This window comes from Mirounga angustirostris, unplaced genomic scaffold (genome assembly GCF_029215605.1).
Source record: "Mirounga angustirostris isolate CCGP_5_RB_7025 unplaced genomic scaffold, mMirAng1.0.hap1 SCAF_11, whole genome shotgun sequence".
NCBI classification, from domain to species: domain Eukaryota; kingdom Metazoa; phylum Chordata; class Mammalia; order Carnivora; family Phocidae; genus Mirounga; species Mirounga angustirostris.
In genome coordinates, this window is record NW_026991719.1 from 125,176,848 (window position 1) to 125,200,097 (window position 23,250).

The 23,250-nt window shown below is 50.1% G+C and overlaps 1 protein-coding gene across 6 annotated transcripts; it reads left to right on the forward strand.

Annotated features, from left to right (window-relative positions):
• The first annotated feature begins 3,209 nt into the window (after nt 1-3,209).
• ZNF275 (zinc finger protein 275) lies at nt 3,210-21,224 on the forward strand. 6 transcript variants are annotated; one of them, XM_064574692.1, is made up of 6 exons: nt 3,210-3,351; nt 7,904-8,018; nt 13,310-13,410; nt 13,868-13,974; nt 14,744-14,832; nt 15,151-21,224. In XM_064574692.1, exon 6 carries the CDS (start codon nt 15,174-15,176, stop codon nt 16,335-16,337), a length of 1,164 nt encoding a protein of 387 aa, XP_064430762.1. In that variant the 5' UTR covers nt 3,210-3,351; nt 7,904-8,018; nt 13,310-13,410; nt 13,868-13,974; nt 14,744-14,832; nt 15,151-15,173; the 3' UTR covers nt 16,338-21,224. The 6 variants fall into 6 exon arrangements, with proteins under 6 accessions (XP_064430762.1, XP_064430763.1, XP_045739805.1 ...); XM_064574693.1 differs by having other exon boundaries at nt 13,336-13,410; XM_045883849.3 differs by lacking the exon at nt 13,310-13,410.
• Nucleotides 21,225-23,250: the final 2,026 nt, after the last annotated feature.

Consider the following 23,250-nt stretch of genomic DNA (forward strand, 5'->3'; position numbering starts at 1 on the left):
AATGTACCTCTACTATATCATCCAGTCATACCACTCTTGGTATTTACCCAAGGAAATATATGTACATATAAAGGATTATACACAAATGTTTATAGGAGTTTCATTTGTAGTTGCCCTAAACTGGAAACAACCCAAATGTCCATCAACCAATGAATGAATAAACCCATTATGGTATATCCAAAAGAATACTGATTTTATGATTCCATTCATATAAAACTCTAGAAAATGCAAACTACCCTATGGTGACAGTGGACAGATTAGTGGTTGCTTGAAGATGAGAGGAGCAAGGGAGCAAGAAGAGAGGGACTCTAAGGGACACAAGGAAACTTTGAGAGTAATGGATATGTTTATTGCTTCGATTGTGGTGATGGTTTCATGGAGATATATATATGTCACACCTTATCGGATAGTACAGTTTAAACATATCCAGTTACATGTCAAATATACCTCAAAAGATCTGTTTTTTTTAAATACACCTACAAGTAGATAATAAAAAAGACAAACAACCCTATAAAAGTGGGCAATCTATTTGAACAGACACTTCACAAAAGAAAAATATAGAAATGGCCAGTAAGCACATAAAAACATCATACTCAACATGATTAGTCATCAGGGAGATGATAATTAAAATCACAATGAGTTGCCACTTCACACCCACTCAAATAGCTAAAAATAAAGGCTGACAACCACAAACGCTGAGGAAGATTGGAAAGAAAAGGAACTTTCATACATTTCTGGTGGGAACGTAAATTGTACAACCACTTTACAGAATATTCTGGCAGTTTCTCATAAAACAACTATCCTATGACGTGGCAATTCCCTTTCTAGGTACTTATCTGAGTAAAATGAAAGCATATGTCTACAAAAACTTGTACACAAATGTTCATAGCAGCCTTATTTATAATAGTCCAAAATGGAAACCGCCCAGATCATAAACTGGTGAATGAATAAACCAACTCGGATATATCCAGACAATGGAATACTACTCAGTAATAAAAGGAAAAAAGCAATAACACATTCAACAACATAGATAAATCCCAACATCATACTGAGTGAAAGAATCCAGACACGTAATAGTATATACTGTATGATTCCATTCATATAAGTTCTCAAATAGGCAAAAGGTATCTGTGGTGGAGAAAAATTAGAACCATGGTTACCTCTGTGTGGGATTGTGGTGGTGACTGACTGGAAATGCGCACAAGGGAAATTTCAGAGGTGCTGAGTGTTCTATATCTTGACAGGAGATTGGAGTATGCGTTTGTCAAAACTCACTACATGGGGCACTTAAGATTTGTGTGTTTCACTGTATTAAATTTTACCTGCAAAAAAAAAAAATCAGTAAATAAGGGTACGCCTGGGTGACTCAGTCGGTTAAGCATCTGCCTTCTGCTCAGGTCATGATCCCAGGGTCCTGGGATTGAGACTTGCATCAGGCTCCCTGCTCAGCAGGGAGCCTGCTTCTCCCTCTGCCTGCCTCTCTCTCTCTCTCTCTCTGACAAATAAATAAATACAATCTTAAAAAAAAAAAAAAAAAAACCAGAACAGTAGGGGCGCCTGGGTGGCTCAGTCGTTAGGTGTCTGCCTTCAGCTCAGGTCATGGTCCCAGGGTCCTGGGATCAAGCCCCGCATGGGGCTCCCCGCTCCGCGGGAAGCCTGCTTCTCCCTCTCCCACTCCTCCCTGCTTGTATTCCCTCTTGCTGTGTCTCTCTCTGTCAAATAAATAAATAAAATCTTAAAAAAAAAAAAAAAACAGTAAACAGGTATTGATCTCTAGCTAATGTTATGCATGCTGAAGTGTTTGGGGGTGAAGCCTACTGATGTCTGTAGCTCACTTTGAAATGGATCAGTAAAATAAGGATGACCTTCCAGTCAAGCAAGTATAGCATAATGCTAATTGTAGAATATTAGTGTTTGGTACCTAAGTACAGATCTTTGAATTGATCTGTATATTGCAAAGTTTTCATAATAAAATCTGAAGGAAAAGTAAGAAAAAAAGTTGTTAACATGTAATGGATAAAATTGTCACAAGAATATTTAAGAAGTTGGTTATCATTATCACTAATAAAGCATTAAATGTTTATTAATAAAGGATGAAAAACGTGTTAAACCGTGTCTTTTAGACTCCGTTTCAGTGCCCAGCTTCACCCCACCAGTGTGGCTCTTTTTTCGCTTGGCTTACTACAGTCCAGCATTTTCCTTTTGGTCTTAGAATATACCCATTTTATTCCTGGCAGAAGGCATTTACACTTGCTGTCCCTTTTGCCTTCAGATGCCCTTCCTGTCTTCAACAAGCTTCACATGGTTGAGTCCTTGTCATTCAAGTCTCACATCAACGATAGCCTCACCGAATCCCCCCACCATCACTTCCCAAACATCACCTTAACTGATGCTCTTCACAGTTCCTATCACTCTTATGTGTTGTATGCTGACCCTTGTTTATTACCGTCTTCCTTAGGAAACAGGAGTCTTCAAGAAAGCATCAACGGGCTTAGCACACTGCCGCGCAAAGGCAGCTTCCTAGATTTCTGATGACTGGCACCAAAGTCTTCTGGAACTGGCTGCAACGCCCCCCCCCCCCCCCGCGAAGACTCCCGTTGGTTTTTCTTCATAGTATGACCTATTTTGAAATTAACTCAAATACTTTTCCCCTCTACCCCCATTCCCACACTCGTGCGCGCATACCCGCACATACTCACAGGAGCTCTTGGGCGCCAAATGCGCGCCCCCTGAGGGCAGGGACGCGGCCTGGTTTTGCTCACAGCTCTATTCTTCCAGCAAAGGGCTCACAGTAACACTGGTGACTCAGTGAGGCGCTTCGACCCCTCCCGTGAGATCTGGCTTTGCTCTGCTTTGCTTTCTGTTCCCATCCCCCCGCTCACGCCCGTCCAGAAGGCGCCCGAGGGGGCGGGGTTCTTTCCATCCCTTCATTCCTTCCTTCATGGGCTAGTTGGTTGGTTCGCTCATTCATTCATTCGTTCGTTCGTTTGTTCATTCATTCACTCGTACATTCATTCCAGTCCTCCCCCCTCCGCTAGGCAACGGGCCCGCACGCGCAGATCCCCCGTGGTCGCGCCTGACCCTCCCCCCGGGCCTCAGCCCCGCCCCCTTCCCGCCCCGCCCCCTCTCCAGGCCAATTGGGGCTGGCTGGCCGGGCGGGGCCGGGGCCGGGGCGGGGCTTTGCTCCCCCACTACCCCCGGCGGCGCCGGCGGCTCCGGAAACGCGCCGCGGGGCTGCTGGGCTCAGCCGGGCGCTGGCGGCTCCGTGGCGTTTCCTGCCACGCCGGGCCTGCCTGGGCCGCGCCAGCGCCGCTCCACCGAGGGCTGCGCGTCGGCCGCCACGGGGCCGGGGTGAGCATGAGGGCCACGGGAGGATGTGCCCAGGGTGCGGGAGGGTGTGCGGGATCGGGCTGACCGTTTGGGCCACGGGAGGATGCGCAGGGGGGCAGCCTGAGAGAGTGCGCGGGGCTAGGGTGAGTGTTCCGCAGAGTGTGCGGTAGGTGGAGACCAAGCGTTTTGGGGGGGCGTTTCTGGGCCCGCAGGGCCCGCAGGAAACTGCTCGGCCCTGAGGCCATCCAGAGTGAAGGACGAGTCCCAGATGGCGGGTGCGAGGAGGCCCGAAGGCCTTCTCGCGGCGGGCGGGGGGCGGCGGTCAGGGGCGGGAATCGCGGATGTGCCGAGGCCTACGCTGCTTTTGGGGGGGAACCCTGGGAACTGGTCATTATGGGAAGGAGGGGACCCCTGCCCCAAGCGCAATGGAGGCTGAGGGGGGAGGGGGCGTTGGGAAGGTTAAAGGGCTTTCCCCCAGTCTGGGGGAGGGGCTGAGCCGCAGTCTGGGGCGCTGGGTGGATGAGCTGCGAAGGGTTCCTGCTGATGGAGTTCCTCCTTTCCTTTTGGGTGGAGGTTGAGCCTCAGGTTGGTGGGGAGGGATGGGGGGATAGCCCAGAGCCCAAGAGCTGTGAGGGAGCGCGAGGGGGCAGCGCTTGCTGGGGGAAGATGAGCTCAAGGCTCTAGGTCTGAACAGGGCTTTTTTTGTCGTCCTTCTGGGGGCCACCATCTCCTCCTCCTGTGCCTCCCCCTTAAACCCCTTTGCTGCCTCTAGTCTATATTTGGGTGATTAATTACATGTCTTTTTCCATCCTACCCCCACAAACACACACTTGCCTGCCGCCCAAAGCCCATGGTCCCTTTCAAACAACCCCCCCCCCCCAATCCTGGCCCTCTTCCCAGAGGTCCCACCCTGTTCCAACTGACGCCCTCCAGCCAACGTTGGCCTAGCCTGGCTGCCAGCCCCCTTCAGTCTCCTTGGTCAGTGAAATATTTTCTCTTAAACCTCAGACCCGACATTTTTCCTTTACCAAAGGATTTCAGAGGAGATTGCCAGAACAGCACCCCCTCTGGGTACTGATGCCTACTCACCCCCTTCCCCATCCTCCCTCCCCCATTGAGCCTTTAAGTAGAAGCAGCTTGCCAGGCACAGTCCAGTCCATTCCCCCCAAAATGTCCCTGGATCTATGTTTAGAATCCTATTGAACAGTGATTTGCAGCCTTCTTTGAGTGAGAGACCCCTTGGAAAATCACTAGAAAGTGTGAATTCTCTTCCCAGGAGTCTGACAATTGGCGCAGACAGTGGGATCCCATCCCGGAAGCTCACAGGCCTGAGTCCTGTCTGCCGAGTGCTGGTGGTGAGGAAGACTCCAGATTCTAGATAGGCCCAGTACTAACAAGGCACAGTTCTACCTTCCAATCCCCAAAGTGCTGGCTGCAAATGCAGATTCCTTGGCCCCACCCACACCTGCTACTCTGCCCCTTGAGTTCTTAGCAAACCCGAAGCCAGGATTCTCGTGCACTGATCCAGCCTCGGTCCTAACCTGCCTGGGCTCCCCAAATGAGCATCCCTCATACCTGTGTAGACTCTCTCCTATCCAGGGCAATGTAACCTAAACAAACCTATACTTATAATTTATTTTGATTTTTAGTAAGATGCCATGCGTCTTCTTGGGAAAGGGGGAACATAAACCTTTTCTCAATTAAGTACAACAAACACTACAAAATCCCCTTCTGGTCTACCTTCTGGCTTTTTATAGAAGGGAAAGAAAACGGAAACCTAAAGAGAGAGGGACAGGTGCCCAGGCAAAGTGAGAGAGGAAAACCGGGGAAGATGGAGACAGATGCCTCCCACCCACGCACACAGAAAAAGACACGCACAGACACAAACATCCCAAGAGAAACAGACTTTCCTGGTGAAACACCCGCTCTTGGCCCTTTAGGATTCTGCCACTTCTAGCCGCAGTGCGTTTGCACAATACTGGGTGGGCCCCGATAAGGCCTTTGTGGCCACATCCTGGTGAGACAAGTTGAGAGCACGTGGAGGCCAACTTCAGCTCCAGCCCAGAGGCTTGGGTCAGCATCCTGGCCTTGCCTGGCTGGGTTGGACTGGGATCTTGGCAGTGTGTGTTGTCTCATCCTGTCCTTCGGTCAAGCACTCATGACCCAAAGAGACATGTTCCTGGAAGGTGCACCCGAGTCTGCTTCTGTCCCCCTGAATTATTTCAGTCCCAACAGGTGGGACATTACCTGCCTGACTTATCACTCAGAATTGGCCTGAGACACAATGAGCCATCCTTGCATGTCTCTCTGGGGTGAGTCTGGGGGTTTACAGACCATGTCTGCTGGCCTTAAAGCTGGTCGTGCTGTCAGAAGGCCCCATGGGTGAGGATGCAAGATGGTGGGAAGTATCCTTTCGTTTCTGGAAGCACTTCTGTTTGCATATATGTCAGCGTCACTGAGCCGTCTTTGCCCAGGGACAGCCCTCGGTGTGAGCAACAAGACTCGAGGGAGGACAGACACCCAGTGAGGAGAACTGGGAATCTAGGCAGTCATTTGCATGGGACAGAAAGCCACAGGCACCCATCTGCATTAGTGCTGAGGAGTGAGGTCTCTTGTCTGACCTATAAAGACACCCTCCAGGGCATTTTTGCTCTGCCCAGAACTGAACACCACGAGCTCGCTATTGTCTTCCAGGGCCTGAGGACATTCTGCCACAGGTCCTTGTTTAGATGTTCCAGGGAGTCCAGGTATTTCTGGCATCCCTTAGAAGTTTCTGGAAGCTGCTTGATAGAGCCAGTTCGGGTGGCCTTGCTGCCTCTCCCCTGCCCCACTGCCCAGGGGAAAAGGGTACCTGCTAGGGAGGTTGCATGGCTGTTGGTGCCATGGAATTGATGAAATACTGATCTTTTAGGCTCAGATGCAAACTTTACTAGTACATTCTGAGGAGGGATTCTGAGCTCACACGTCACCTTTTAAAGACACCTAATTATTCACTACTTTTTTGACATGGGTTGGTTTTTGTCTCCATTGAATTCAACTCTTAATTTCTGTTCTTTCATATCAAAGTGGAATGGTTATTTTGGTTCTCAGCGTTTCTGATTCTATACAGAAAATTTGATTTAAAGAAGTTGATTAGAATTTACATTGCCATCTAAAGCACATATGAGGAATATTTCTGCACTCACATGAGCTCTCGTGTTGTAGAATACATGATTTTTCAGATTGTCAGGCAGGGGTTTAGCACCGAGAGGATCTCCCTGTGCTCATCAAACAGTTGCAGTCTCTCTGGCACTTTGCTTGGTCCAGGGTGGAATCTGCCGTCAACCTTTGCTAGGGCCTTCACTCTCTGGGAGTGCATAGGCATTAGACTATACTTCAGATCCCACTTAAAGAAGGAGAACAATATTATTTATATTAAGAGACAGAGATTTGTTTTTCCATAATCTTTCTCCAAACTGCCATTTCCCAGGTGGGTGTAGGAGTGCACCTTATGAGTTTTGGGTGAATCCAAGTGCCTTATGGTCAAGGTCAGCATCGTCTTCTGTATCCCATCAGGTGCATTACTATGGTGTTCATATTCTTCCTGGAATTGCTTTGACCTTGACCCCTGCAAGTCCACTTTTGGAAGGCAGTGGACAACTGTATTTGTCACTCTTGTCACAGCATCCGGCTTCTTTCCCAGGTTCCACCATTTCAAAGCAGAGCGGTCGTACAGCATGGCTTCTAAATGATCAGATGATCTTCGGGATTGGTGATAATTTACTTTTAACTGCAGTGGGGGGTTAATGTGTATTTTATCATACAGAATTTAGCAACTTTTGTGAAAGAAGGGCTCACTTTTTCCCTCCTATTTTTATGAGCACTTTCTAAATGATCTCTGTATGTCCGTGAGTGCTGGGACTGTGTGTGGTGATCTGAAGTTCTTGCAGGTTAGGTCCCCTGGGCAAGCCTGATACAGGAAGGGCCACTCCTGTTGCTGCATGGGAAAGGATAATTAATAATTCACTTGGGGGTTGTGGCTTGAGGATTTCAACAGTTAATCATTCCAATTAAGTAAAAACACTTTGATAGGATCTGCTCAATTAAATAGAACGCTTCAGGAGGATGTGCTCAATTAAACATGGGTGGCTTGGAAGAACTGTGTGTAAGTGTGAGTGTGAGAGAGAGAGAGAGAGAGAGAGAGAGAGAGAATGATGTGTGTGACTAGCGCCCAGTGAGGGTCTCTGATGGTATATCAAAAGGATGATTTAAAGCCAGTCCCCTAAGTCCATATATATCGTTAGGCTATTAGGACATTCAGTAACTGCCTATTCTCTGGATATGGCCTGGTGTTAGAGGGCTGCATATTTCCTTTCTTTGGTGTGGCTTGAAAAGTCTTAAATCTTGGGAGCTGGGCCTCAGGCAAGTTACTTAACCTCTTGGATCCATGACTTCCTTCTGTGTAAAATGGAGGTGGTAATAACTATTGGTTGCAGTAATTAAATGACGTGAAGGGAGAAGCACAGTACCAAACATGTAGTAGGTACTCTGTAACTAGAGGTTTGCTCCATTTAACGTGCCCCTCCCCCCACAGTTTATCCCATGTCCACTCGGCGCCAGGAGCTCCTGCAGATGCTGGGGATCCAGGGGTGACCAGGAAAGAGAAGGTCTCTATCCTTTGGGAGGTGACGTTTCTCCTGGGGAGTCAGGTAAAGACAATTTCATTTCAGAGGATGATTTTTAGGTAGTGAAAAGTGTTACGAGTAAACGGTGATTGGGCTCGAGAGTGAAGACACTTTAGGAGGTAACACTTGAATGAGGCCTGAATTCTTAGCAGGAACTACCTGTGGCATGTTCAGAGCCCCGAGGGGCATCACCTTGGCATATTTAGGACAGAATGAATGTCAGGGTGTCTGGAAGGAATGACTGAGATGCGGGGTGCAGGATTTGGGCCAGGTGCGCTGGGCCAGGTCTTTGTAAGGGGTTAAGGCCTTAGGTCTCGGGCTTGAGGACAGTGAGACAAGTTTTAACAGGCCATCTTTTTCAGAAGGTAAATATGAGATGCTCTGTCCATTCCACTTGGCAGCAAAACCTCAATGTCAATGGAAGTGAGTTTTCTTAATGAATTGTATCAGTAATCTACGACCAGTTTGTTTTGTATTGGAAGCCAAAGTCAAACCAGACATCAAATGTATACCAGGAAGAATCCCAACTGCTCAGAGGGGGCCCTACCCAGGTGCCAGTGGGACACAGAGAGCTTGGCCGCTGGGTACCTGGGGCTTCACTCACACACGAGGGAAGCACCTGTGCTGGGCAGTGGGTTAGAGAAGGGAATGGGGCTTCTGTGGATGTTGAGACTAAATGAGGCCTTCTGCTCACACCCATCCATGGCACTGAGAGCCTGGGGAGATGAGCCCAGGAAGTCCCAACCCCGTGGTCCTATCCCTGAGCTTTCTGGGCCTGCCCACACATTGCTCTCAGCCCTTCTCCCCTGTGTCTGCCATGCCCGTGTGGGTACCTCAGGATGTTGCTCAGCTTTCAGGGCCATTCCCCATTGTTTCCTTGGCCTCAGCCCTACCCCCTCACATGCTAAGAATCTTTCTTATCTGAAGCCTACCCAAATCTTTTTAAATTGTTATTCTTTTCTGATTACCAAAGAAATGCAGCTTGGTTACTAAAAATTCACGTGTTGCAGAAACAGAAAGCAGAAGACCTTTCTAAATCTAGACTCTACCCCAGGGTGGCACACATTACAGTATGGGTGTGCTTATTTTAGCTGCAAGTCACTCCGTTTACTCCTTTTTTCTCCCGAAATGTAAATGTATACTTAGCTGTTCTCTCCCCTTCCCCTACTCTCTTTGGATTTTTTAGTAAACAGTTACTGTCTGTCTCCATCTTCTATGAAGGATTTGAATTTTTGTAATCTGTGTGTCATCCGTATTAGCCACCTGTTGATTTTTTTTTTTTCATTTTTATTTCTTTTTCTTTTTCTTGTTGTCTACCACTTGCTGATTTTATGTTTAAGCTCTCCAGTTTTCTTCCTGCTCTGAGTTCTAGGACTCTTCAGTAAGGTCTCCAGAGCTCTGAGCCACATTCATCATTCCCCCTCTCCTCTTCTTATTTTTTTTTTTAAAGATTTTATTTATTTATTTGAGAGAGAGAATGAGAGACAGCACAAGAGGGAAGAGGGTCAGAGGGAGAAGCAGGCCCCCCGCTGAGCAGGGAGCCCGATGCGGGACTCGATCCCGGGACTCCAGGATCATGACCTGAGCCGAAGGCAGTCGCTTAACCAACTGAGCCACCTAGGCGCCCCTCCTCTTCTTATTTTTGACATGGGGATTATTTAGACCTATGGTATATTGTTTTCCATCGTTTTACTTTTCACCTATCTATGTCTTTACATTTAAAGTCTTTATGTTTAAAGTTTCTTACAGACAGCATAGAGTTGAGTATTGTTTTTAATATAGTCTAATAATCTCTGCCTTTCAATTGGAGTGTTTAGTCCATTTAAATTTAACTTAATTATCCATGAGGTTGGATTTAAGTTTGCCATCTTGCTATTTGTTTCTATTTATTCTGTCTGTTCTTTTTCCTTTGTTTCTTTACTCTTTTGGATTATTTTTTAGAATTGTATTTTATCTCCACTCCTGGCTTATTAACATGCATCAGAGTCTCAGAGGGCTTCCTTAAACACACAATCGTATGTTTTATTTATATGTATGTTATAAAACCCACAGTACCTTATTATTATTTTTGCTTTAAATGGTCAGTTATTTTTTAAAGATTTAAAAATAAAGGGGGTAAAAATGTTTTTACATTCCTGGTGTTCTTCATTCCTTTGTGTCCATCCAAGTTTCCATCTGGTATCATTTTCCTTCACTTGAAGAACTTTCTTTAATATGTCTCATAGTACAGGTCTGCTGGTGACCAATTCCCTCAGCTTTTTGTCTGAAAAAGTTTTTATTTTGCCTTCATTTTTGAAGGGCATTTTCCCTGAACATAGAATTCTAAGTTGACAGGGTTTTTTTTTTCCATTAGCACTTTAAAAGTGTCATTCAACTGTTTGCTGGCTTGCACATTTTCTGATAAGAAGTCCATAGTTATTCTTATCTTTGCGCTTCTGTATATAACATGTCCCCCTCCCCCCTCACCCCCCCCGCTGCTCTAAGATTTTCTCTTTATCACTAGTTTTCAGCAATTTTATTATGACGTGTTTTGGTATATGTATGTGGTTTTTTTGGTTTTGTTGTTTGTTTAGTCTTGGTAAGGGTTGGCTGGGCTTCTTAGATCTAGTTTTCATCAAATTTGGGGGAAAAAATTTCAACCATTATTTCTTCAACTATATTTTTATCCTTTCCCCCTTTTCTTCGTCTTTTCAGATTCCAGTTACATGTGTGTTAGATGATTTTCCATTATGTCCAGGTCATTGAGACTGTTTTGTAAATATCTTTTTTTTTTTTCATTTTGATCTTCATTTGGGTTAGTTTCTATTGCTATATCGTCAAGTTTTCTAATCTTTTGGGGGGTGGGGGTTGGACCCTGAACATCTCCCTACCTGTGTGTATCCTGGGAATTGTTCAGCTTAAATCTAATCCTTCTTTTTATCCTCAAGTTTTCTAATCCAGTGTCTAATCTGCTGTTAATCACATCCAGTGAAATTTTCTTTTTTTTTTAAAAAAAAATTTTATTTATTTATTCATGAGAGACAGAGAGAGAGAGAGAGAGAGGCAGAGGGAGAAGCAGGCTCCCAAGGAGCAGGGAGCCCAATGCGGGACTCGATCCCAGGACCCTGAGATCATGACCTGAGCCGAAGGCAGACGCTTAACCATCTGAGCCACCCAGGCACCCCCAGTGAAATTTTCATTTTAACTGTTATAGTTTTCACCTCCAGAAAGCCCATTTGGATCTTGTTTATATTGTCCATTTTTTTCATTATGTTTCTGTTTTTCTTTCAATATTTATACATAGTTAAACTAGCTGTTATCCTTATCGGTAAGTTCTACCAGTAATCATTTTTGAGTATTTCTGTTGACCTGATTTTCCTTGCCATGGATCACAGTTTCCTGCTTCTTGGCATTTCAGTAATTTTATCTTGGCTGTTGGACGTCATAGAGATCATATTGTTGAGTGTCTAGATTTTGTTATTTCACTTTGAAAAGGGTTGGACTTCCTTTGGGGAGGTAGTTATTTGTGGACCAGCTTCATCACATTGAGGCCTATTTGTAAGCTTTTCTAGAGCAGGTGCGGGGTAGCTGTGGCCCCAGGAGTCAGTCAGTCCTTCTACTAAGGCATGGCCCCTCTGAGTCTCTACTGAGTGGCCCAGGTGATCACTGAGGACTCTTTACTCTGGTTGGTTGAACCCTGAACATCTCGCTACCTGTGTGTGTCCTGGGAATTGTTCAGCTTAAAGCTTCCTGGCAGTTCTTTTCCTAGTCTTTGGGAGTTTTATTATGTATGCGTGGCTTGGGAGTCAGGAAAGGCTCAAGGGGAGCCTTATGCTGATTTTTTGGAGCTCTTTTTTTCTGCGTAGCTCCCCCCTTTCTGGAACTCTGCTCTGCAACTTCTAGCTGCATCAACTGCCCTGGATGCTAGTCTGTGTCTTGATGAAGCCACCAAGCTCCGTTTGAGTCCCCCTTCCCGGCACCCTCAGTCTAGAAATTGCCTCCAGGCAGAACCGGGGCAATGATAAGGCTCATCTCAGTTGTTCCTCTTCTCTCGGGGTGATGATCCTGCACTTCCTGCTGCCCAATTATCTGAAAACTTGTTTCAAATCTATTTTGTCCAGTTTTTTTTTAAAGATTTTTATTTATTTCTTTGACAGAGAGAGACACAGCGAGAGCGGGAACACAAGCAGGGGGAGTGGGAGAGGGAGAAGCAGGCTCCTCGCGGAGCAGGGAGCCCGATGCGGGGCTCGATCCCAGGACCCTGGGATCATGACCTGAGCCGAAGGCAGACGCTTAACGACTGAGCCACCTTATGGCAGGGCATTGTTCTTTGTTAACAATATCATAGCCAGAAGTAGAAGGGTCTGTCTATCCCTTTCAATATGTGATTTTATGTAAAAGTCTTTCCGGAGTGTCTGGGTCTTCTACTCCTTGAGCTAGTGTAAAAATGCCTCCTTTTCATTTAGTTAGGAATTAAATTGAATTGACCTGACATCAGAACAGAAACTGTGTTCCTGTTTCTTTTGAATTCGCTGAAATGGGAGGCCTCTGAGGCACACACCTTTGTGGTAATATAATTACACCATTCCACGTATTTTGCAATCTGGAAGAAAAAGGTAAATTGTACATATTGTTCAGATCTTTTATTTAGCAACTTGGTGTTTGAAGATCTTTTCTTTGAGGCTTCTCTTTCTAGTTGTTTTGTCCAACTTTTCGTTTTGTCAGACATTTCACAGAAATGTTCTTGTCTGCATCTGTCTCACTGTCACCTGGTTGACTGTTTGAGCTGGGTGGGGTATGGCCTCTAAAAGGCCTTGCTTCTGGCCCACAACACCTGGATCCTGCTCTTTTGTTGCCTCTCTTCGCTCCAGTGGCCCAGTCTTTTCTGTTGCCCTTACAAAGTTGGAAAGATCTCTCACTTCTCGCTTAGTTATTTCTTCTGATATTCTTTTGGGGACGCTTCCTTCCTACGCAGTGTGAGCCTTGACCTCTTTGAGGCTGGCTGCTGGGAGGCCTGTGGCCGGCCTGTCTCAGAGAGCCAGTCTCGCCACCGTCTCCATCTGTGTCTGTATTCCCTGGGCTGTTCCCGGGCCAGCGTTCATTTGTCTTGTCTGGGTTCCCCCTGGCCTGCCTGTATTAATTCTTTGCCAGTCTGTTTCCCCCAGTGTTTGGGGTATGTGTTCTCAGGCACACCTGTGCTCTGGCTTGTCACTCAGCTGCTGGGCAAGAGAAGACTGAATAAGATTTAAAACCAGGGAAAAGGAAATCACTAATCTTGTCCTAGGGGACCCAAAGGCAGGGCTGCTGTCACTCATGGCTCTTTTCACTTTCCTTAGCTCTGCCTGCCCCCCACCCCCCCCAGGGTCTTGCCCTCCCCCAGGATGGAGCCCCAGGAAACCAGGTCCTGGCAAGCCCTCTTGAGATACTCGAGGCCCAGGTGAGCTGTGCTTCCCTCTGCCTGGCTTAGGAATCTGTCACTGCTCCCTGATTGTGGCCGTGACCTCTACCTCGTTTCCCAGCATGACACACTACGGGACCTGAACTCCAGCTTATGCCTGTCCTCCCTCTGCTTTCTTCCCGAGTCTACCAAGAAATGGACGCCTGCTGGGGTTGTAATTCCCATTATGCTGGTGGGGGAGCTGCATTTCGGTCCAGGAAAGCGATTGTACTGAGGTCCCTCGGGAAGACAGTGGGAGGCCCGGGCCATGGCCCAGGTGTTCTGATGCTTGGTCAGATTCTCTTTCCAGGACTTCTTTAGGCTTGTGCTTAGATCTCCATGCTAGCGACGCACACCCACTCCAGACCCTCACCTCTTATCCCTGCTGTTACTAGTGCTCCCCCCACCTCATTCTAGAACGGATAGAAGGACAACTTATCCCTGGGAATTCTTTCAGGATTCAGTGACAGTTGACGACGTGGCACAGTACCTCACAAAAGGAGTGATTGAGACTGGACGCCGAGCAGAGGACACTGGCATATTACGGGAATGCGACCTCCGTGGGTAAGGATGGCCCTAGCCCCTTCCACCAGCTTCCCCACAGCTGCATGGTCCTACACAGCTGGGTGTGGGGTTAGGGCCACCCGGAGTAGCCCTACACAAGCTTGCCTTCTGGGGCCTTATACCGCCCCCACCCTGGGGATCGGCTGTAAGAAAACCCAAAGTGCCTGCCACCCTCAGCGTTTCTTTTTCTTTTTTTCTTCTCTTTGGTCAACATTTCAAAGTAGCAGGGCTCCCTCCCAACTCCTAATGGCATGGAAAGAAGCCCTGTCAGTGTTTTCGTGGGAAAGAAATTAGAACAAACGGGCCACTGTCATCTAGGAAACTTTTTTAAAAAATCACGAATTACCCAAAAATCACACGGCCATTTTATTATGGTTTACTGTTGAGGGAGAGGTTGACGCAGCAAGGCCCTCTGCCCTATCAGGGGCTGCCCCTGTGCGGTGGGCAGGGTCGCTAAGACAGGAGCCCGCCGGGGGTGAGGTTTGGGCACAGTGCGAAGTGCGGTGAGCGGGCACTGGGGAATGTGAACCCGGAGAAAGGGAGGGTCAGCGCTCCTGGATGGCCGCCTGGCACTGCATCCGGGGGGGCCCGGGGTCTGCCTCATCCGTTCCCTGGAGGGAGCCAGCCCTCGGGGAAGGCATTTGGAACGGATGAACGACGTGCCTGAGGGCACAGCCACGCTCGACTTTGTGGCTTAAAAGGGTTTCATCTTTGAAGGCCCTGCCCCGCTCTGGCTGCCGGCAAAGCCCTTTTCCTTTTCCGTGAGCAGGAGTTCCTGTTGTGAATCCGACCTGGTGTGAGGACACGCGCTGCTGGTATCTGCCCCATCCCCTATTGCCGAGCGAGCGAAGCATTCTGGTGAGTGCAAAAGAAACCCGAAAAATGAAACCGTTGTGGGGGGACACCCAGCTGAGCCTGTGGGGAGGAGGTGCGGCCGCTGCTCTCCCACAGAGCGGGGAGAGCTCCTCAGGGCCGCTTCAGTGGTAGGGGGTGGGCAGCAAGGAGGCCTGTCTGCGCCTTTCGTCTGTCGTCCTTGCCTCTAGTTGGATGGGCACCAGCCGGCCTGCCCGCAGCCTCTCCGGGCGCTGTGTTCAGCAGCTGTGTCAGGAGGACTGCGATTCTCGACAAAGGAAAGTAACCTCCTTCCTTCCTCCTCCTCCTCCTCCTCCTCTGCAGAGGACCAGTGTCTCGCGGTTCTCATGTCAGAAGGCATCTTGGTGACCCAGCAGCAGGCGATGGGTGAAGAAGCTCAGCCGCAGGAGATGGCATCCACGAGCTCCCCGCGGGCCGGGGAGCCCAGCCCCGGGCTCAGACAGAACAGGGGCTCGGAGGGGGGCGGGGGGAGCCTTCAGAACCGGCCTATGGAGCATCACTTCGCGTGTAAAGAGTGCGGGGATGCCTTCCGGCTTAAGGTCCTCCTCGTGCAGCACCAGAGAATTCACAGTGAGGGGAAGGGCTGGAAGTGTGGTGATTGCGGGCAGGTCTTCAGGGGGGTCTCGGAGTTCAACGAGCACCGGCTGGGCCACGTGGCCGCAGAGCCCCAGCCTGGCCCCAGCCGAGCCCCGGAAGATGCTCCGGAGAGAAGGGAGCAAACGGAGAGGGAGGCGAAGCCTTTCGAGTGCGCGGAATGCGGGAAGAGGTTTAAGAAGAACGCGGGCCTCAGTCAGCACCTGCGGGTGCACAGCCGGGAGAAGCCCTTTGACTGTGAGGAGTGCGGGCGGTCCTTCAAGGTGAGCACGCACCTCTTCCGCCACCAGAAGCTGCACACGGCCGAGAAGCCGTTCGCCTGCAGGGCGTGTGGCCGCGAGTTCCTGGATCGCCAGGAGCTTCTCAAGCACCAGCGGGCGCACACCGGCCACCTGCCCTTCGACTGCGACGACTGCGGCAAGTCCTTCCGCGGCGTCAACGGCCTGGCCGAGCACCAGCGCATCCACAGCGGCGCCAAGCCGTATGGGTGTCCCCACTGCGGCAAGCTCTTCCGCAGGAGCTCGGAGCTCACCAAGCACCGGCGCATCCACACGGGCGAGAAGCCGTACGCGTGCGGCGAGTGCGGCAAGGCCTTCCGCCAGAGCTCCAGCCTCCTGGAGCACCAGCGCATCCACACGGGCGAGCGGCCCTACGGCTGCGGCGACTGCGGCAAGGCCTTCCGGGGCCCGTCCGACCTCATCAAGCACCGGCGCATCCACAGCGGCCTGAAGCCGTACGAGTGCGACAAGTGCGGGAAGGCCTTCCGGAGGAGCTCGGGCCTCAGCCGCCACCGGAGGACCCACAGCGGAGCGAGGCGCTGCGAGTGCAGCGCGTGCGGCCGCGTGTTCAAGAGGCGCTCGGCGCTGCAGAAGCACCAGCCCACCCACCACGCCTAGGCGAGGCCCCGCCAGGCCCCGAGGCCCCGGGCGCGGCGGCGGCGGCGGCGGCGGCGGCGGCGGCGGCGGGTCCCCGGAGGGGCGGGGCGGAGGCAAGGAGATGAGCGGTCCCGCAGCGCTGATGCACTTTCGCGTCACCGAGGTCGAATCCAGCCTATACTGGCACCAGCAGTTTCTAAGCGTGCGTGTTCCCCATTTGGCCTATCGACAGCAGCTTCTCCGACGGCCTACTTTATTTGGACCAGTGTGACGGGCATCAGGTCCCTTCAAGGTTTTCCAGCCCGCGGGCCTTGAGCCCAGAATGAGAGGAGAGGAACCTGCGCGTGGGGGTGGAGCGGGGCGTGTAGGTCCCCTTCTCCTGGCTGCTCCCTCCGGGGACGGGCCGCGGAGCTAGTCAGCAGCGATGGCCTCGATGGAATGGGACCCCAGCTTTCCTGAAGACAAGATAGAGCCCCAGAGTTGTTTGGCCTACTTGAATTTATAAATTGTTAGGGATGTACATAGAACCCTCAGATGTCTTGTAATATTTAATTTATTAATTCAGTTATACGTACAGACTGTAAATCACGGATTACACAGAATAATATATTACTGTAGAAAATACTCCTGTTTTGCCCTCACGCCACTCCACAAGATGATTGCATTCGGAATCCTCACATGCATCTCTGACCTCACCGTCTTCACCAACCTCGTAGCCCCTTTTGAGTCCCCCGACAGTTTAAAAGCACATCCGGTGGCTTCCACCCATCGAAGCTGTGTGCCCAAGGCTCTCACTAGAAACTTCCTCCTAAGCCATAATGACGTGTTCACATCACGTTAGGACAGTTGGTGGTGGTGGTGGTGTTTTTAAACTTGTCCCATAGCTCTACACCATAACCACTTACCGTGTTTGCCTTTCTTAAATGACCGTCAAAAGACTTTTTTGACGCATCTATAACTTGGCATTGTGAGGTCATACTCCCAGGAATAAGTACTGAATCTGGCCTAAATTGCTTTTGCGTCCATTTTTCTTCAGCCGGTCCGTTCTGGTGACCTCCGTGTGCGTCCAAAACTAGCATCAGTTGGGGTCTGTTGCGGGTTCATAGGTCTTGTCCTCAAGCAGTACTGTTCTGTTCAAGCTCAAGTAGTTGAGAGAGCATCCCCATAACAGGGACATCTCAAGGACTCAAGTATGAGGTGATGCCTCTTTTTCGGGAGCGACAGCCTCTCCTCCTGTGGAGGCAGCCCTCCGTTTCGGGCTCTGTAACACAGGGGTGATCACAGGACTACCTCCTAAGGTTATCGTGAGAACTGCGACGCCACGCCTGGCCCGAGGGTGCACTCAGTGAAGGTCGTCTGCTGTCATCACCATAATTATTGCTGTCGTTCTATGGCTCCTCAGTACGGACCTGGGGATGGACCCAGGCCTCCTGACTGCTAGTCTCCTCTTCTTTCTCTCGTGCAATGACTTAAGTCGTGTTCCTGTTTTCTTGCATGCAAACCGTACGTTCATCTCCTTTGACCAGTTATCAAGTTACCTTTGGATATATTGACTTTATACAGCGGTTCTTTCTATATCGATTGTGATGATCTCTTTTCCCGTTTTATTGCTTTGCTCTTGGTAGCAGTTTTATTACATTTTTGTCGTGCGAGCTTTAAGTTTTACATATCTGAGCACTCACCGTTGTCCGTTAAGCCGTAACTTTCATTGCTTCCATACTTAGATACGATGATGTTTTCTTCTAGAATTTTAATTACAAATGAAAAGTTGAAAGCCCTGCCCCACCAGAAGGTGGATGCCCCAGGTGGGCAGGCTGGATGGGAAGGGGCCAGAGAAGCAGGCTCTCTCCTCATCCAAGACGCAGACTCTGTGCATGTCTGTGGGCAGTACTTGACTATCCAACCTGGCCACGCAGACACGCAAGAGAAACGTCCATCTCGGATTGGCCAGAACATTCTGATTGTTCCTCAGTATAGCCCTACCTGTCAGCAGCAGGCCTGGGCCTCAACTAGATCAATGGGGTGGTCCAAACGTGGTCTCGGCTGCAGCTGGCTCTCCTTCAAGCTCCGGGGAGCGTTGGCCATGCCCGGCATGGATTCAGTGCCTGAGCAGCAGATCCACCCAAGGCACATCTCCTCGAACACAAGAAGACTCACTTGACCGATGCTGTCATGTGGATGGCATCCTCCTCCTAGTGAGTGACTCTGGAACTAGAAAGAGGTCAGTTTGGTGGCTTTTGCTTTGGGCAACTAGGGGGAAATTCACCCACGTGTTCTGATGTTACCTCCTGCAGCTACACCTAAGAGGAGCAACAGAGCAGAGGCTCGGGGCGGACCCGTGCCCTTCTGATGCCCTGTGCGTCACGGCCATAGAAGCTGGCCACAGCAGGCCCAGGCTGTGACTGTCAGCGGCCATGCCCAGGAGGGGCAATAAAACAAGGGTTTGGAGGGCAACCGTGCCCTTCTGATGGCCCATGTGGCATAGAAATCGAAGCTGGTCATCCTGGGGCTAGGCTGTTACTCCCGACAGCCTCCCCCAAGAGGAACGGCAGCAAGGGCTGGCCGGAAAGCTGGCCTCCAGTGACCTGCCGAACCCGCAGGTACAAGCCAGCCGCACCGGGGCTGTGGTGTGACCTGCCAGCAGCTGTGCCCCAGGGGCCACTAGCGGGCCCCTAGAGGGGGTGTACCCTTCCTGGTGGCCCCCACCCCCACCCCCGCCGAGGCTGAGACGGAGCTTCTCAGCAGGAGCGCCCGGAGGAGCTTCTCAGGCCCCCATCCTGGGAAGCAAGGTCCCCTGGTGACCGCTGTGACCTTAGCCAGAAGGTCCTCTGGAATGGCCGCCGGGCCACGGGAGTGGCTCTCTGTGACGTCTCCATCCTGGCCCTCGGGCTGGAGAGAAGCCAACAGCACTTGTTACATAGCCGCTGCTTTTGCTCTGTGGCTTCCGGGCCGGCTGTGTCCGCAGTCACTGCTGCCTTCTGCATCACTGGTCTGTTTTCGAGCTGTCAGGACGCGTTCGACACAGCCGCCATTGGGTAAGGAACTTGACTCGGACGGGGGGCAAGTCTGGCAGCAGCTCACTAGCCGTTTGTCAGCTTCTCTGAAGGATCCAGATATAGTATTAGCTCAGAGCTTCACGTTGTCGCGGCGTCATGCCCTCCTCGACTTCTGCCCTTCTCAGTTCTCGCGTTCTCTCTGACACAAACCCTCTTCTAGAGTTAACACTAAAGACCGCGTCTTTTCTGTCGCTGTGTTTGCGGGTGACGTCCGTGCTCTGTCCGGCTTTAACATGTGTCCTGTAGTCGCGCCGAGTTCAGTGCTCGCCTCTCGTAACTTGGGGGTGGGTTTCCTTGGGCCCCGTAGGTATGCTGCATCGTCAGGTGCAAAATGTGGTCAAGCGTCCTAGTGTGCGTGCTCATCTATGCATTTGTGTATCTACCTCATTTCGTTTTTTCTTTCTAATCACACACATTCCTTTCGCAAGGGAAATGTAGAGCAGTTGGGTTACATAGAATGCCGACTCTCATTAGAAATAGAGCCTTTTCTTAGATTCTGAAAGAAACCTTCCATTGCTTTTATTAAAGTTTTGAATACTTGCTGAAATTTTTAAATGAAAGTGGTTGTTTACCATTTTTGCTGCTTATTACGATTAACTGTGTTGATTAGTTATGTCTTACCCACTTCTGCACTTCCAGAGTGAGCCCCCCCACCAAATCGCAGTGCTGGCATTCCACGGGCCCGGGGTTTCAGCCTTGTCGTGTGCCCTGGGACCCTCACCAACCCCCCCCCCCCCGCCAGGCCGCATTAATTCAACCAGAACCGAACACTTGACTCGAGGGCAGCAACCAGTCATCAGAGCCGACTGGACACGACAGGCTGGGCCTTTCCGGTTCAATGTCTGTGAAGTGCAAACGAAAAATGAGAGAGGAGTTTCTAGTTGGTATTGGAAGAAAAAGGGAGCCACACGATATTTAGAGGAGTTGACCCCATGGGTGGCACCAGCTGGAAGACGTGTGGGCTCCTGCTAAGCACTCCAGAGCTGCCTCAACTCCATCACCCCGACGGAGTCCTGGCCTCATTATGTTCTTGGATTTCGGGCAACTGCCCCCATCAGATCATTTGTGTCCCCACCGTAGTCTCCCTTGACCTGAGCCAGCTTGAGTGGGTCTCTGCTTTCTGCAATCTGTCAAGAGTCAGTTGCCTTTTACCACTTGGCTGCTTCCTGAGAAGAATCACATGGCTGGTTTTCCTCATGTTCTACCCGGCTCGAGTTCCTGGCCCAAGTCCCACCTGACTATCGGAAACACCTGTTTGAATGTGGTACTGAACTCCGTTCACTCAGATGGGTAAAAATCTATGCCTTTTAGTCTCAGTGAGTTGGACCAATGCCTTTCTGTCCAGGTAGCATAGCTGTACGGATCCCCTGTTTGTCCCATGAAATGAGTTTAAGTCAACACCCACCCTGTTGTTTATTTTGGAGGTGTCTCGCTACTTCCAGAGAATCCATCAGATTGGGGAATTGAGAATTTCTCTATTATTGGTATACTTACATTCTGTACTTCTCCTAGTATCAGTTTAGGTGTTTACCTTCAAAACTAGAAATGGTCTCTTTTAACTTCGCCTTCAGTGTTCTTTGCATATCTAGGAACAGTAGCCGTGTCTGCCCCGGTCCATATTTCAGTTGTTGGCGCTCTTCTCTCATTCCTCCCTGATCTCCTTAACTTGTCTGTTTTATGGCACTTACTATAATCAGCCTTGCACTAGAGCTTCGCCCTCCCCACCTGCCCCCCACCCGTTAGATTGTGAGCTCTTATAAGACAGGGGTGACCCTTCATGTCTGATTCCCCTACCAGATCTAGCACAGTGCCTTGCATCAAGTAGATTTCAATAAATATATGTTAAATGGCATTGGTGTTCCTTGACTTATTTTGTCAAAGTTCAGGTCAACAGCTCTTCCCTTGCTCCTTTCTCTACGCTCTGAAGTTCTTGCCCCCTCCTGGGATCCAGGTGTTATCTTGGGCCTCCCCCCTTACTGGATGCCTGGAGGGGACAGGAGGTGCCCTGATGACCGAGGGCTGGCTTCCCTGGAAATTTGAGCTGCCCCTCGGCAGAAGAGGCCTGTCATTCAGCCAGGTACCTTCTCCCACCCTGGCTAGGGCTCTCCCCCGAGTCTGAATTCCAGTGGGAGCAGAACACCAGGCTGGATCCTGAGCTCCTCCCCTAGGGACCAGGAAGCGAGTGACAGAAGTGGCTTCTGGGCTAGGTGAGGGTGGGAGTGGAGAGGTCAGTCCTCTTGGCCAGTGGCTGGCCCTCTTTCTAATGATCATTTCCTCAAAAAGGCAGGTAGTGAGGACAGGCCACTGGCATCCTAACCCTCCCAAACACAAACAAAGCTCAGCTGTGGAGTCAGCTGCCCAGTCCCAGAAGGACGAGCACAGAGGGGGGGGCCCCAGGAGTGCTTGGGTTGGGACCTCCCAGGCCATGATGTGCTACATCAGCAAGGAACAGGATTTTGGAAAGGCTTGTGTCATCTTTCCTCCAGGGTCCCATCCTCATCAGTCTGTCAATCATTTTTCTACCCCAAATGCAGCTTCTCAGCAGGTGGTCTGATAGCACCAGCCCAGCCATCGCTGCTCACAAGCCAGTTATTGAGAAAGAACCATTCATTTACTTTGCTGGTTTCACGATGTACTTGCCAATGAGAATTCCACCTATTTTTCCCTAAAACACATGCAAGCTCTGTTCGGGCAAGCTTCAGTTGTGCAAAAGTCAAGGCCACAGGTCTGCTCAGACATCTAATACTGGGCCCAGAGGGTAGGGGACAGCCTAGGGCTTCTCTCCAGGGGCCCTGTGGGCCTCTAGTGGGGGTTTGAGAATGTTCCTTTCTGTCCCTTTCTTAGTGCCCCTGCTTTCTGGAGCCCCGTAGCTTCTCCAACACTGCCCTCCTCTGAGACCCCCAAGAAGTCTTTTGCTTCCCTGGGAGTTCACGGTCCCCAGACCCCCACGTCATGGGCCAGCACCTGGGCCTCCGTCATTGCCCTAGCCCAGGCTCCCGCCTTCAGCCCTCTGCCCCAGCCCACTTCTGTCCAGCTCACATCCCACCTAGAAGGGGCCCCTGGCATTGTCTTGGTCTGTTCAGGCTGCTATGACAAAACTACCAGAGAGGTGGTTTATAAACAACAGGCAATTATTCCTCACAGTTCCGGAGGCTGGGAAATCCAAGACCAAGGTGCTGGCCAAGCCAGCGTCCAGTGAGGACCCGCCTCCTGATTCATAGGTGATGGTCATTTTGCTGTGTCTTCACATGATGCAAGGGTGAGAGAGCTGTCTGGGGCCTCTTTTTTATAAGGGTGCTCATCCCATCCCTGGGGGGCTCTGCCCTCATGACCTAATCACCTCCTAAAGGCTGATGCCGTCACATCGGGGGTTAGGATTTTAATGTATGAATTTGGGGGGACACAGACATTCAGAGGTGAGGGTACCTGGACTTCTCTTGGATTTATGCACTTATTAGCTTGATTTATAGATCAGTGAACTGTTTGGATTTCTTTCCACAGAGCACACACTATTATGGCTTTGATTAAAAGATTTGTAAAATACATAATAAAAAACATGGTCCCCAGTTTTTCTTTTCAGGCAAGACAGGTCAGAAAATCCTTGCCTTGCCTCACCCCTTTTCTGACCTTCATTCAACAAGCATTTATTGAACACCTGCTGTGTACCAAGCTCCAAAAGCAACTGAAACAAACCTCACCCTCAAGGACAGACACGTAGTCAGAATGTTACAAGTGGGACCTATACTCACCAAGCTGGGCTCCTAGGATTTGTACATTTTCGGGATGCAGTTTACACTTCAGTTAGGAAAATGAAAAAGCTAAACACACAAGCTCAATATTAGCAAATTAACCCCCCCCGCCCCTGTCTGCAGGTCCTG